Here is a 13,330-nt window from a genome sequence, read left to right on the forward strand (position 1 = left end):
TGCTGGGTCCAGCCACCCTGTAGATCTGGGGCCAGGTCCTTTCCTTTCTGAAATGTTTCCTCTTACCCCCATCAAGGTGGGAATGACAGCAAGGCTCACTCTCCTGAGCCAAAGAGGTCTCTCTGGCAGCTCCATTCTCTCCAGTCACGCTCCTCCACATGCCTAGACCCCACCATTGGCTCTCAGCCCCCTCTCCTAAGTGCCCTCCTGGGCCAACCCCACCCCTAGGGTACTTCTCACCCCATGTTAGCTTCCCCCCTAGCCTAGTGTCCCCACCAACCTGCCCAGGCAAGTTGCGCGAGGAGGTGGGGGCGGGGGGCGGGGTGGCTGCCCACTCCCGCGGCCCGGTCCGGGGTTAAACGGGCTCTAAACGGGGCTGAGCGGGCGGGGCAACGGGGCGGGCGGCGCCCGTGCCTCCCGCGCTCCTATAAAGGGCGCCACGCGGCGCTCGCGGCCACTGCTGCTGCGCCCGCTGCTGCTGCGCCCGCTGCTCTCCCGCCGCGCTCAGTCGTCCCTCGCGCCCGAATTTGTCACCGCCTGCCCCCGCCATGGGTCGACAGAAGGAGCTTGTGTCCCGCTGCGGGGAGATGCTCCACATCCGCTACCGGCTGCTTCGCCAGGCGCTGGCTGAGTGCCTGGGTACCCTCATCCTGGTGGTGAGTGGGGGGTTCCGGAGAAGCCCCTCTGTGTCGAGCGCCTACACTCCCCATTCTCTCTGTTCACGTGAGAGCTGTGCTTTTCAAGACAGCGTTGACCCTTCTCCCAGCTCTGACCCCCGGCTTGACCCTTTTCCAGAGTGCTCTTCCCCCATAGCTTTTGCCCCATCTATGACAGCTGTTATTCCCCAATGACAGCTCTGCTCCTTTTTAAATTGACCTCCCACCACAGGCTGGGGGGAGCTGTCACTTCTGTAGTCAGGGACCTTCAGTCCCCTTCTCAAGGCTCCCACAGCTTCCCAGGGTCTCGGAGTCCCAGCCCCCAGAGGCAGTGGAGGCCCCTATTAGGTTATTCGGGTCCTGATGTCTGGCCCCTAATGAATAATTAAGCCTCAGAAAGTCCAAAAGTTCTCTTGACATGAAGACGGTTTACCACAGGTGGGGACAGAGGGCGGAGGCCGATCAGGGTGCAAACAGCAGAACGAGGATCCTGAAGATAGGAGCTATGAAGGCGTTGGTGCGCCAGGCACAAAGGAAGTGGTGTCACTAAAGGCGCTTCCCTAGTGCTGGGTGACTCCCAGACCCTGTCAATTACCCAGACAGATGCTGTCAGCTTCTGTGAAGAAGCACTCTGGTTTGCGCTGTGGGTTCTCTGAGTGGGACACTTCCCCTGCCTGGGTTACCTCCCAGTCCCAGTTACTCCCTGGTTACTCCAGTTTTGCCCCTGGGTTGTTCCTGGGTGACTCTGTTTGCACTTCTTGGTCTGGCAGACACACCGGTTACAGTCTCCTGTCCCAGTTACTTTCTGATTTTCAGCCACTCTGTGGTTACACCTGTTTTCCCCCTAGGTTACTTCTGGGTTAGTTGCTTCTTTGCAGTGGGTGGGTTACTCTGTTCCTGCCCCAGCCCCAACCCTAAGTAATGCAGACCAGACAGCCTCCTGTGGACTCAGAAGCTTAACTGGAGGCAAGTAGGGTGGGAGTGAACCACCCAAATGGGTGGTGGTGGAGGAGGTTCCATGGGGAGAGGAGGGCTGCGACTCACCTCTGGCCTCCAGAAACACGAAGCGGGGAAGCCAGTGGGGCACTTTATATCCACAGTCCCTCACAAAATTAGTGGCCCTACCAGTCATCCACATCCCTTCTCTTCCCTGTGCCAACAAGGGAGTGGGGCAGGTGCTTGTCATCCTCCTGCCCCCCCAGAGTCTCTGTCCCCCACTCCCTTATCCGATTTATGGTCCAGGCCCCCATCTGAGAGCAGCCAGGACAGGGGAAATTGTCTTCCACATTCACACAGGGGCCTCCGTGTCCCCTCCCAAGTCTCAGTTTGCCTCCCCCACAAAGGAGCAGTCAGGCCTAGCACTGAGCCCCAGGAAGGAAGATTTCAGGTGAGTGTGAGGCATCAGGTGTCAGTACAAAGCAGAACCTCGAGGGCAGCCTGAAGAGGAAGGGGCAGGCCCAGGAGACCCCTGAGTGGGGGGTGAGGGCTTGCCTGAATACTTCTGTGGGTTGGGGCCCTAGAGCCTGCAGTGGCAGAATCAGGGCTGGCTTTGGGGCGATGGAGTCCCTTTCTCTGGGGTACCTGGTAAGGCGGGCTGGGGTGTGGGGGAGAAGGAAGGGAAGGAAGACGAAGATTAGCCTCAGTGTGGTGGAACTGGCTCTGACAGCTTCTCCCTCCAAGGCCTGGGATGGAGCCAGGTTTGGGCCTTAGGCAGGCAAGGAACTGAGACCAGGGCCGGCCAAGCCTGGCAGGATGCCCCAGACCTACATGTGCCTGCCCCCTGCCCCCCGACATACTCACAATCTCTGATCTTTGCTCTCACCTGCCTGTACACCTTTGCCCTTTCATCACTGCTGCTGCCTTCCCCACTATCTTTTGGTGTTTTTGAGGGATAATAGTTAAAATGCCTAGCAACCCAGTACAACAGGACACTGAGCCATCAGAATGGCCAAGGGCCCCTTAGCCCAGGTCTTGGAAACTACCTGCTTGGTGGGCATAAAACCTTTAGTTATGAGGAGATGGAAGAGGAGACCTGGGCAGGGTCTGCAGTAGCCTTGCGGGGCACTCCGGGGGCTCTTTGCAGGGCAATGCTCTTTACAGCTGGCACAGAAACATTTTTACGTTTGAACGGGGGGGGGGGGGGACAGACATACAGTCCATTCTGTAGGACACCAAGCGCCCTAGTTCTCTTGAATGTGTTCCTGGCAGAAAGCTTAGAAACAATCTCCCCATTTCCACTGCCCTGTGGCCAGGACTGGGGCTAGTGAGAGGAGCCACTCAGATCCTTGTCTTTAGGACCTCCAAATCTGAGTGGGGTCTCTGGACCCCTGAGGGCAGAAAGGTCAGGGCAGATGGAGAGAGGAGGCTCTGGGGGCAGGGACAGGTGAAGGAAGATGAGGGTACTGAGAGCGGCTCTAGGGAGAGCCTGGGGCAGGGGTAGGGGCTCTGACATCCCAGATTCAGGAGAAGATTCAACCCAACTTCTGACCTCCTCTCTATTTCTGATGGGGGTACTCCCCACCCCCATCACCACCACCACGTGAGCTCTACTTTGGGGCAAAGAGGGAGGCAACTGTGGATGGGGAATGAGTGAAAGTCTTCCTACCTTAATGGGCCAGGCCTGGAGGGCTGGGGGAGAAACTGCTAAAGTGGAAGCTGTTCCCCTCCACCCCCTTTCTGTTGGGATTCAAGAAAAATCAATGAAGACGGTTTAGCCACCAGGGATCCCAGTTGCAGACTTTGCTTCCAATCTCTTCCATATGGCCCTCTTACGTTAGAGTTAGGACTTAGGGGATGGGAGGGCAGGCATGCCTGCTTCTTTTCAGGGTGCAGTTGCAACAGTAGGGGTTTGGGTTGAATTCCAGCACAGGCCTTCTGTCTTCCTGATGGGGGCAGGCAGAGGTTGCTGGTTTTACCCTTCCGTCTGAAGTGAGAGTTGCTGGACCTCAGCCACCCTGCCTTGTTCTGTTTCCTGACACAGATGTTCGGCTGTGGCTCTGTGGCCCAGGTCGTGCTCAGCAGGGGCACCCACGGTGGTTTTCTTACCATCAACCTGGCCTTTGGCTTTGCTGTCACCCTGGCTATCCTCGTTGCTGGCCAGGTCTCTGGTAAGGCCTTACCCCACCCTCAGTCATTTCTATACTCAGCAGCATTCCCACAAGGGGTCCCACTGGGGAATGGGGTGGAGGGGGCATTCCCAAGATCAGGGCATAGCTGTGGCCTGACCTCTGAGCCCTTGGGAGAGAAGAGTGAAGAAGGAACTTGATACAACCTTCAACTCTCACCTTGGAATCAGAGATTAGCAGAGTTGGCCTGTTTTACAGTCCAACCTGCCATCTGGCACAAGAAATCCTCCTCTGCACTCCTGCTCCCCCAGGCCAGAGATGAGGAACATGAGGGTGGTGTGGAATCCTGGCCTCCCCACGGTGGCAGGCTATGGCTAATAGGTCCCATCTCCCCTCTGCCCAGGGGCCCACCTGAACCCTGCTGTAACCTTTGCCATGTGCTTCCTGGCCCGCGAGCCGTGGATCAAGCTACCCATCTACACCCTGGCTCAGACGCTGGGAGCCTTCCTGGGTGCTGGGATTGTTTTTGGGCTGTATTATGGTAAGCATTACCCTCCTCCACTCCCTCCCCTCCCCCTTCTACTTGGGACCTGCTGGCACCAGGCCTTTTGATGACAGACAGCTGGGGACTGCCCAGGCCCCAGGCTCATGACTCACTCGTTCACGCACAGGCCCAAGGTGGGGGGCATGAGGGAAAAGAAACGAGTTGGGCAACAATAGCGTCTCAGGCCCTCACCCCACCCACCCCACTGCCTCCCATTCCTGAGTGAGATAGCAGTGATTGTATTTACCCAGGACCCCTGGGAGGGTGGGCCCAACCTGAGAGGGGAAATTGGGCTCAAGCCTCTGCCCTCACCCACTTGGGCTCTAATCTCTCACCAGATGCAATCTGGGCCTTCGCCGACAACATGCTTGTAGTCTCGGGCCCCAATGGCACAGCTGGCATCTTTGCCACCTATCCCTCTGGACACTTGGACATGGTCAATGGCTTCTTTGACCAGGTATGGGCTGGGGACATGTGAGGGGAGCACAGGAAAGGGGCGTAGGCTGCCCTGGATTGCTGATGGGCTGGCTAGGGGACAGGACTCCTTGTCTGTAGCAGCATTTCTCAATATATGGGGACAGCTACATCAGCCTCAGTGTGGCCGGGACTTATAGTTAACTAGCTCCCCGGGGGATCCTTATGCCTGCAAAAATCCTAGCACCACTGCACTGGAGAGCAGAATGCAGGAGGTGACAAGACTCTAAGAACTGGAGAGAAGCCAGAGGCTGGAAGGAGGGACCAGAGGGTAGGGTGCGGGCTACTCCTCACCCCGTTCTCCCTGCTCGCCAGTTCATCGGCACAGCCTCCCTCATTGTGTGTGTGCTGGCCATTGTGGACCCCTACAACAACCCCGTCCCCCGAGGCCTGGAGGCCTTCACCGTGGGCCTGGTGGTCCTGGTCATCGGCACCTCCATGGGCTTCAACTCTGGTTATGCCGTCAACCCGGCCCGGGACTTTGGGCCCCGCCTCTTCACCGCCATCGCTGGCTGGGGCTCCGAAGTTTTCACGTGAGTGCTGTCCCCACCCAGCCTGCCCCAGCTTGCCTCCCTCCTGCTTGCCTCAGCTACCCCTAACCACATATTCTGTCCCCCAGAACCGGCCGCCACTGGTGGTGGGTGCCCATCGTCTCTCCACTCCTGGGCTCCGTTGCTGGAGTCTTCGTGTACCAGGTCATGATCGGCTGCCACCTGGAGCAGCCTCCACCCTCCACCGAGCAAGAGAATGTGAAGCTGGCCCACGTGAAGCACAAGGAGCAGGTCTGAGAGGGCAGGGGCCGTCCCTCCGCCCCTCTTCCTGGAGCATCCACTGACTGTGCAGGGGCTGCTCCCCAGAAGCCCCCTTCACGATCCCCCTCTCAGGCTAAGAAGCTCTTTGTCTGCCCCCACCCACTGGACGGCCCTCTCCAGGATTTTCTACCAAACTCTGCCCAAATGGGACTTTAGTCCTTAACTGAGGTGGGACAGGGTGTAGGGCCAACATAACCCTTTGTATCCCAAAGGGAGGGAATGGGCAGTGGGTGTGTGAGCGTGGGTGCATGTGCGAGTGTGTTTTCCCAGGTATTCAGGGCAAGGGAACAAGTAGAATGGATTCTAGCTGTGAGGGGAGCCTAAAGGAAAGGGACAGTGATGTGTCCACCTGTGAGTGAGGGAAGTGCTTGGGGCCTGTATGTTTCAGGAGCTCCTTGTGGAGGAGGGTCCAGATATGTGTATTTCTGAGTATGTGTGTCTGCCCTGTTTTCCAAGCATGGGCTTAGGGAAGGCTTTGGGGGGAGGTAGGGTGGGAATATGGGTGGGGCTGGGAGGAGGGGCCACAGCCCAGATGTGGACCTTTGGCTGTACATAAGTAGGAGCCGAATAACATGTTTCTGTAATAATGTAGGCATGAGAGGTGGAGTGGAGTCCAGGTCATTAGTTTCATATTTTTGCTCTTTGGTTGTTGTTTTTTTTTAATACAGCAGATGTTACAGTTTTAGGGATGGAAATTGGAGACCCTACTCTGAATAGGGTTTTCACTCCTTTAATCTTTCATTCAACACATGTATTCTTTTGCCTTTTATATAAAATAAATAAATAAAATGTATGCTTAAAACTGCCAATTGTGTACATATTTTTCTGCTTGCTCTGCTGTTTTTCTGATTTCAGTTAAGGAGCTTCAGTATGTCTGGCCACAAATGCCCCGGGTGCCCAGCTGGGTGTTTAATCTGGCCAGGTCAGAGAGTCTCCTCATCTCAGCTTGAACTCAGTGGTCCCACACTTTCCCCCAAACTTCATTCCTCCTGAGAATCCCAGCACAATGAATGGCATCTCCTTCCTGATCCCTGTACCCACCCATCACTTCAGGAAGACTGGCTTGAGCCTGGCCTGGGGAAGAACTTTCTCTCGGGCAGAGTTGCCCCAAGGGGAGGACTGCTACCCAAGAAGTAGTGAGCTCCCTGTTGCTGGAGGAGACCAATCAGTCTGGGAACCTATGTTGTCTTCTACAGCTCGCAGCTGTTCAGCCTCCATCACCTCCACCCAGACCTTGGTCACAGCCCCCTCAGCAGCTTCCCTGCCTCCAGGCTCATCCCAGTCAGTCCATACAGCAAACCAGAGGGGTCTTTCTGAAACCCCCGCTGAAAGTGGGCCTCTTTTCCACGGCTGTTCCCGCCATCCAGAGATAATCCAAAAATGCATTCTACATTCAGGCCCTCTAGGACCTGGCCCCTGTCTCTACCAATCCCTTCACAATGCTCCATCCACCCCAGATTATTTTGTGTGCTCCTGTGCCTTCCCACGTTAGAACCTTGGCTCCAGCGTGCCCACTCACTAAAATCCTGATCTTTACTAATGTCTCCCACTCCAGGAAGTCATCCCTGCTCTTCCACCATCTTCTACAGTCAGTTGTCTGAGCCCAAAGACCACAGCTGCATCCACCTGTCTTCCCTCTTGCTTTAGTTCTTCGGTCTGAGGCACATCTGTGTCCTGCGTGGCCAGGGTTGGACTGACTGACTCTGGTGCCCTGACTGCCCAGGGAGGCAAGGGGCTCTGCCCACCTGAGTCCAGGAAGCTCTGTCAGGAGATCACGTGTCCCTTCTCACTTTCTCCTTCCTTACCCAATCCTCAAGTTTCACTGGGAATAAAAGAGAAGGTGGCCCCAAACCAAGCCCTCCCACAGAGTTAACCCCATGGGAGCTAGAGGATCTCTAGGTCCAGTAGGAGAACTGTGGGTTTTAGAGGCTAAACCAGCTCTTGCTCCTCAGCCATTTCACAGATGAGGAGATTATGGCCCAGACAGGGTGGGTGGCAAATGCAGGGTCACACAGCTAGGACTCTGGGGAGGTGAGGATGGGAGAAAGACCGAATCAGGTCTCCTCCTCCTTTTTGTCCTCAGCTCCCAAGAGCTGCGTATGGAATGTTAGAGGGAAGCATGCCAGAGGGAGTGTCCCCTTCCCAGGCCCTGGGAGAGGAAGGGCAAATTTTGGGAGGGGACTATGGCTTCAGGGTTTCATTCAAGTCACATAGGTCCCACCTTTGGTACCCCTACCCTGCTGTCCTCCCTAGCATGCCCCATGCCCTTCTGTCATCCCTTCCTCTCAAATCCTGCAGTTGACCCTGACTGGTCAGCCCAAGGGGTGGAGGGAAGCCTTCCGGTGCAGTGGTTAAGGAAAGAAGTCAAGCCTGGATTCTGAGCCCAGCTTGACCTCTCTGTAGCTGTGTGACCATAGCATGGTCATTTTCTTTCCCTGAACCTCAGTTTCCTTATCAGTGAATTGGGAGATATGGAGAGGAGGAATGGAAGATAATTCATGACAAGGACTTAGCACAGTGATTGTAAATAGTCAATAAATATCACCTCATGATTGTTCCTGCAGAGCTGGAAAGGTGGGGTGGCGGCGGAGGAAAGATGCTGAAGGCTGTTTTTTAAGGATCATTGAACTCAATATCCTCTTCCTCCTCAGATTCCTTTGATGGATTTTTAATTGTTTTTTTGGGGGGTGGGGGGAGTAGGAAGAGTGGGAGTGATGGCTTGCTGTGCCCTGACTAGAGGAGGTTTTGGGGTGGGATAGAAAGGAGACAAAAGAAGGGGTCACATGCACAAGTGTGGAGGGCAGAGGAGCACACAGTCAAGAGGACATGTTGCATGATGGCTCAGTCATGAGAAAAGGTAAAGCCTGGCTGGGATCAGGAGCAGTGAGGTGGAGCAGGGGCTGGTTGGCACCTGAGCCGAGTAGCAGCATGAGACCCCCCCACGAGCAGAAGGAAAGCTTCCCACCTTCCTACTCACTTCTAGGCAGGCTAAGCCTCCGATCAGCCGCTCTGGCTGCTCACAAGTTCCAGAAAGAAATCTCTTCATCTCCTTTAGTAGATGAATTTAGTAATTCATTTTCCAGGGTGGACTTGGAGGGGGAATCACCCAGTAGGAGGGCAGACAGACCCAGTGCCTCACCTCTGTGCCTTCTTCCTGAACGGAGTCCTTTCCACAGCCTGCTTTAGAGGAGCCCATGTTTCCTTAAAGTTCTGACTTGTTTGGATTGAAATCAGCCTTTCTGAAACCTGAGCTTGGTTCCTGTTCCCTTGCCTGCATTTGTGTGTGTGCACACACACAACTGTGCACTTCTCAGAGCTTCTAAGTGTGCCTGCCTTTCTCAGAATATGTCTGGTTTTGTCTCTGTGGGTCTGTGCCTCTGGCCTACAATGTCTTTGTCTCTTTCTGTGCCTCTGTCACTGCCTGAATCTTCGTGTTTGGGTATCTCTTTGTGACTTCTAAGTTAACGTCTGTGTACCTTGGAGTCCAGCTCTGTGTGTACCTAGGAGTAACTCTCCTGCCAGCTCAGTACCGCTTGACTACCCCAGGGCATACGTCCTCCTTAATTCCTGGTAATGAGCTCCCTCCTTGTTAAGTCTTTCCCCTTGATTTTGTTTGTATGAAAACCTGGGTGGGGCCCCCCCCCCAGGCTTGGGGAAACATGGGTGGAGTAGAGTTGGGTGGGGTGGGAAGGGGAAAGGAGGAACTATTCCGCCTGCACAGAGACCCCCCCAGCGGTCAGAGACGCCCTTGATTTCCCCAAGGAAGGGTCCGAGAAGGTGCTGGCCTTGGCAGGGCCCTGCACCTCCTCACTGGGAAGAGGGAGCCTGTCCTGGGGTGGAATCCTGAGTTACGGGCCAGGGAACACTGGCAGTGCCAAGGGAGGAGAGGCTGAGGCACTGGGACTCTCAGGGAGACTGAAGGGGCCTTACCTAGAACATCCCTGAGTCCTTAGGGTGCAGAGGAGTGGGTGTGTCTGCCCGGCAGCCGGGGTTGGCCTCCTGAAGGACTCCACATCTCAGTGCTGGGCCCTCAGCCTTTGGTGCCAGGTTCATTTCAGGGAAGGGTGGCAGTGGGAAAGAGGGTCTGTCTTGTGTGGGCACCCTGGTTGTCCCAGAGTGGCACCTCCCTCTTCTTTGTGTAAAGAGGAAACTGAGGCCCAGAGTCTCACTCAGGGTCACAGAGCAGTGCAGCAGGGTCTAGACTAGAATCCTCTCTTTTGTCCCCAACCTGGGTCCCCTCAACTTCTTTCTCAGACAGCACTTTGCAATAGTCAGGGAGCAGGGTTCTGGACCCAGGTCACCTACGTTCCAAACCAGCCCTTCCCAGCCATGGGAACTTGAACATGTGGAGTCTCTATTTCCGCCAGATCCAATCTCCAGCCTGCTTTGTGCCCCAGGAGGCTAATATCTATGTCCCGTGTCACCTACGCCTCTCACCCTCTGGCTTCCAGTTGGGTTTGGCAAGTGGGATACACAGCTAGGAAATCAGAGGGCAGGGAGGGGTAGGGATGGTTGGGGTGGGGGAAAGGTCAGGGTATTGATGCCTTTTCCAGGGTTTCCACCCCTCTCTGCTCTCACCGTCTCTGGCTGAGACGGAAGTGGCTGCCTGCTGTTAGTTCCATCCCTTGCTGGTCCCTATGACTCTGCCTCCGGCTCTGTAAATTGTCCCTTCATAAACTCTCTTCAGTGAAGCACTCCCAGGATATACTATTCCTGCCAGACCCCTACAGAGTCCACCTCTCTGCTCTTTAGTTTCTTCATCTGTAAAATGGGGAGAGTAATAGTACTTACCTCATTAGGTTGCACAAGGTCAGGATTAAATGAGATAATATTTGTACCGAACAATGCCAGCTGTAGCAGTAAGAGCCATAGACTATAGAACATTATGATTGTTATTGTTGCTGTTGTTATTATGCTTCCTTGTGAGCTCCCTGTGTAAGTTGAGAGTGGTTGTGGTGATGAATTAGAGGTTTAGAGAGTAGTATATATGCAGTGACGCCGAGAGTCAGTCCTAAAGAGGTTGAAGGCAGAAGCACAATCCCAATCTGTGTTTCCCATCTTCCTTCACAGCCTTATCAGGAAGACCTTCCTCAGGTTTCGCTGCCTTGCTTCAGCTCCTCAAGAATGGGGCCAGAAACCAAGATACTTATGAGGACGCTGAGGGCCTTTTTCAGTTTTCACCAACACACTGGGAGTTCCAGCTACTTCGGGAGTAGGAAGAGGGCCTGTGTTCTCTCCGTCCCATCCCGTAGTATGGCCAAAGCAGAAGAGGCCTGGGTTGGGGGGAAGCAGTGATGGGAGGTCTTATGAAAGAGCCAAGGTTGTCAGTGGAGTGAGGTTATGAGTGGGCTGAAAACTGACTAACCTGAACCAGGGTCCCCCGCTTTGACTGCCTTGGTCATACCTTCAGGTTAAAGTGAGATATGATAAGGTTTGGAGAAGGGGTGGGTATTATCTTTCCCCGTCTCCAGAGCTCTCTGAAGCCCCTGTGAAGAGTGGTAGGCTTTTGTGAGGCTTCCTCACTGCACTCAGAGCCAAGGAGGCCTGGCTGGGAGAGGCTGGGGGAGGGGAGAGAGGACTCTGGGAGCCCCGATAGTCATCTGGACATGGTCCACTGGCTTATCTCCATGGAGACAGCCCCCCATAGCTGAGAAGGCACCTGGAATGTCCTGCCCACCACCCTCATTCTTTGCCTCTCCGCTCAGGGTCACTGACAGGGCCTGGCCGGAAACAGATTGAGGAAGGAGAGGAGGTGGCCTGGCCTAAAGGGGGAGGTAGGTGGCAGACTCAGTCTAAGGGAGCTCTTTCCTGGTAGAGGTAGACTTTATCTGGGGGATCCTGTTCCATGTCAGGGGTAGAGAGGGGAGAATGACCCCGGCTGGTGGACAAAGTCTTCCCTTTATCAGACTAAGGATTTACAGCTTGAGTCACCTTTGGCCCCTGGAGGTGTGTGTGTGCCCACATACATGTGAGAGTGTGTCTGCTGGGACTGGTGAAGGACGAGTGTGTGTGTATGTGTGTGTGTACACTCACATAAACTTATTTACGCTCACTCATTCATTGTTATCCATGCACATTCACTCATTCCACATTCATACAGGGACACTCATACTCTGACATTGGCTCACACTCATCGCACACTCAGATGCTCGAAGCACACTTAGATACATTCAAGTGCATTCCCACTCTGACACACAGACCTGCACTCCACGTCCTTACACTGACACACACTCTTACAATCATGTACATGTACGTTTTAAGCGCCTGTCAGCACTCTCTGCACTTACACTTATCCGGCACTCATACTTGAATAAACTCCTATTCATGAGTCGGCAGAAGCCACACATCTATGCAATGAGTCTGACAGGCTGGAATTGGGGAGAGGGTGGTAAGTGCAGAGATAGGGGAGAAAGAAATGGGGGCCACAGGGTTCAGGATGTGGGCTTGGGAAGCTTTTAGGTCCTGAGGTCACAACCCAGATTTTCAGAGCAAGGGGTCAGGAAGCAGGAGGTTTAAAGAAGATGACTGAGAGTCCCAGTGTCTGAGCAAGACACATGGTAGCTGTTAACTTGCTGAATGAGAAAATAGCAGAATTGGCTAAAACTTCCCATTTCCAACTGGTAGTGCTATCTGTCTCACAGAAGTTTAGACACCTAGGCAACCAGAAAGCCAAGACCACCTCACCCTCTGAAGTCAATGGGTCCACATCCTCCCTGACATTCTACAGAGCAGGACGCCGAGTCTCAAATACAGGTGGCTTGCATGAAGCTACTGGGGTAAGGCAATGGCCTGTTCAGGCCTGAGTCCCCATTCTCAGGGGACAGCAGTGATACCTGACTGCAGAGTGAAACCACAGCAAGCCCAGCTGCCAGAGGATGAGCAGAAAGTGACTGAACCCTGGGCTGTTCCAGGATTTGGGCCCTAGCCAGGAAAGAAAAGGACCTGCAGGGGTCTGCTGAAGTATACAGGATCAATGAGACCAGCAGAAACTCTGCAGAAGGCTTCCTGGAATGCTCTTATGTGCAAAGTAGTACCTCTGGTCTTTCTGCCAGAGGACTTGGGTTTAATTTATTTATTTGTTTGTTTATTATTTCATCAAATATTTACCTAGGATCTTCTTAATGCCAGGTTGTAGTAGGTACCAGGAATACTATAATAAACCGGATATATATATAGTATCATGTAGGAAGCATCTGGATGCAAAAAAGAGGAAATATGACTCATAGTAGCTTGGGCAACAACGGTAATTCATTGGCTTATATAACTGAAAAACCAGAGGAAACCTTCAGGTGAGGCTTGATCCAGCACCCATCTCTTTTCTGTTTCTCCTCCCTTCCATGGTGTCAGCCTCATCCTAAGCCTGAATCCTCTTGTGTTTCTAAGACACCTGGCAGTAGCTCCAGGCCACATGTTACTTGTTGATGCCCAGCAAGGACGAGAGAGAATTTTTGTCATAGCAGTTCCAAAGGTGCATTTTGATTGGACCAGCTTGGTCATATGCCCAGCCCTGAGTCACAAGAAGAGCCTGACCTGATTGGATTACACTAAGTCACAGGTTCCATCTCTGGCCCCAAGACAGATGCCAGCTCCTTCCGGACAAAATGGATTCTCAAATGGAAACTGAAGACTATTAGAAAAGGGGAAACCAGAGCCTGCCACGTGGTTCCTGTCTTCATGGAACTTAAAGCCCAATTAAGTGGAGGAGACTACAAATACAATCAATCAAAGGAAAGTGAAAATTGGAATGAAACATCTCTATAGGACTGGCTACATAGCTTG

General features: G+C 53.8%; 1 protein-coding gene across 2 annotated transcripts; it reads left to right on the plus strand.

The window, feature by feature from the left end:
• Positions 1 to 463: 463 nt before the first annotated feature.
• Positions 464 to 6,354, plus strand: AQP3 (aquaporin 3 (Gill blood group)). 2 transcript variants are annotated; one of them, XM_019624450.1, is made up of 6 exons: positions 464 to 656; positions 3,637 to 3,763; positions 4,125 to 4,262; positions 4,604 to 4,722; positions 5,055 to 5,272; positions 5,359 to 6,354. In XM_019624450.1, exons 1-6 carry the CDS (start codon positions 549 to 551, stop codon positions 5,525 to 5,527), a joined length of 879 nt encoding a protein of 292 aa, XP_019479995.1. In that variant the 5' UTR covers positions 464 to 548; the 3' UTR covers positions 5,528 to 6,354. The 2 variants fall into 2 exon arrangements, with proteins under 2 accessions (XP_019479995.1, XP_019479996.1); XM_019624451.1 differs by lacking the exon at positions 5,055 to 5,272.
• Positions 6,355 to 13,330: the final 6,976 nt, after the last annotated feature.

This window comes from Hipposideros armiger, unplaced genomic scaffold (assembly GCF_001890085.2).
Source record: "Hipposideros armiger isolate ML-2016 unplaced genomic scaffold, ASM189008v1 scaffold_591, whole genome shotgun sequence".
Classification (NCBI taxonomy): Eukaryota; Metazoa; Chordata; class Mammalia; order Chiroptera; family Hipposideridae; genus Hipposideros; species Hipposideros armiger.

What these genes read in the sequence shown, in the direction of transcription:
- AQP3 (XM_019624450.1), top strand. Translation starts at nt 549, where the DNA reads ATGGGTCGACAGAAGGAGCTTGTGTCCCGCTGCGGGGAGATGCTCCAC. An exon ending in TGGGTACCCTCATCCTGGTG is followed by an intron (nt 657 to 3,636) that starts GTGAGTGGGGGG and finishes TTCCTGACACAG; the next exon opens with ATGTTCGGCTGTGGCTCTGT. An exon ending in TCAATGGCTTCTTTGACCAG is followed by an intron (nt 4,723 to 5,054) that starts GTATGGGCTGGG and finishes CCTGCTCGCCAG; the next exon opens with TTCATCGGCACAGCCTCCCT.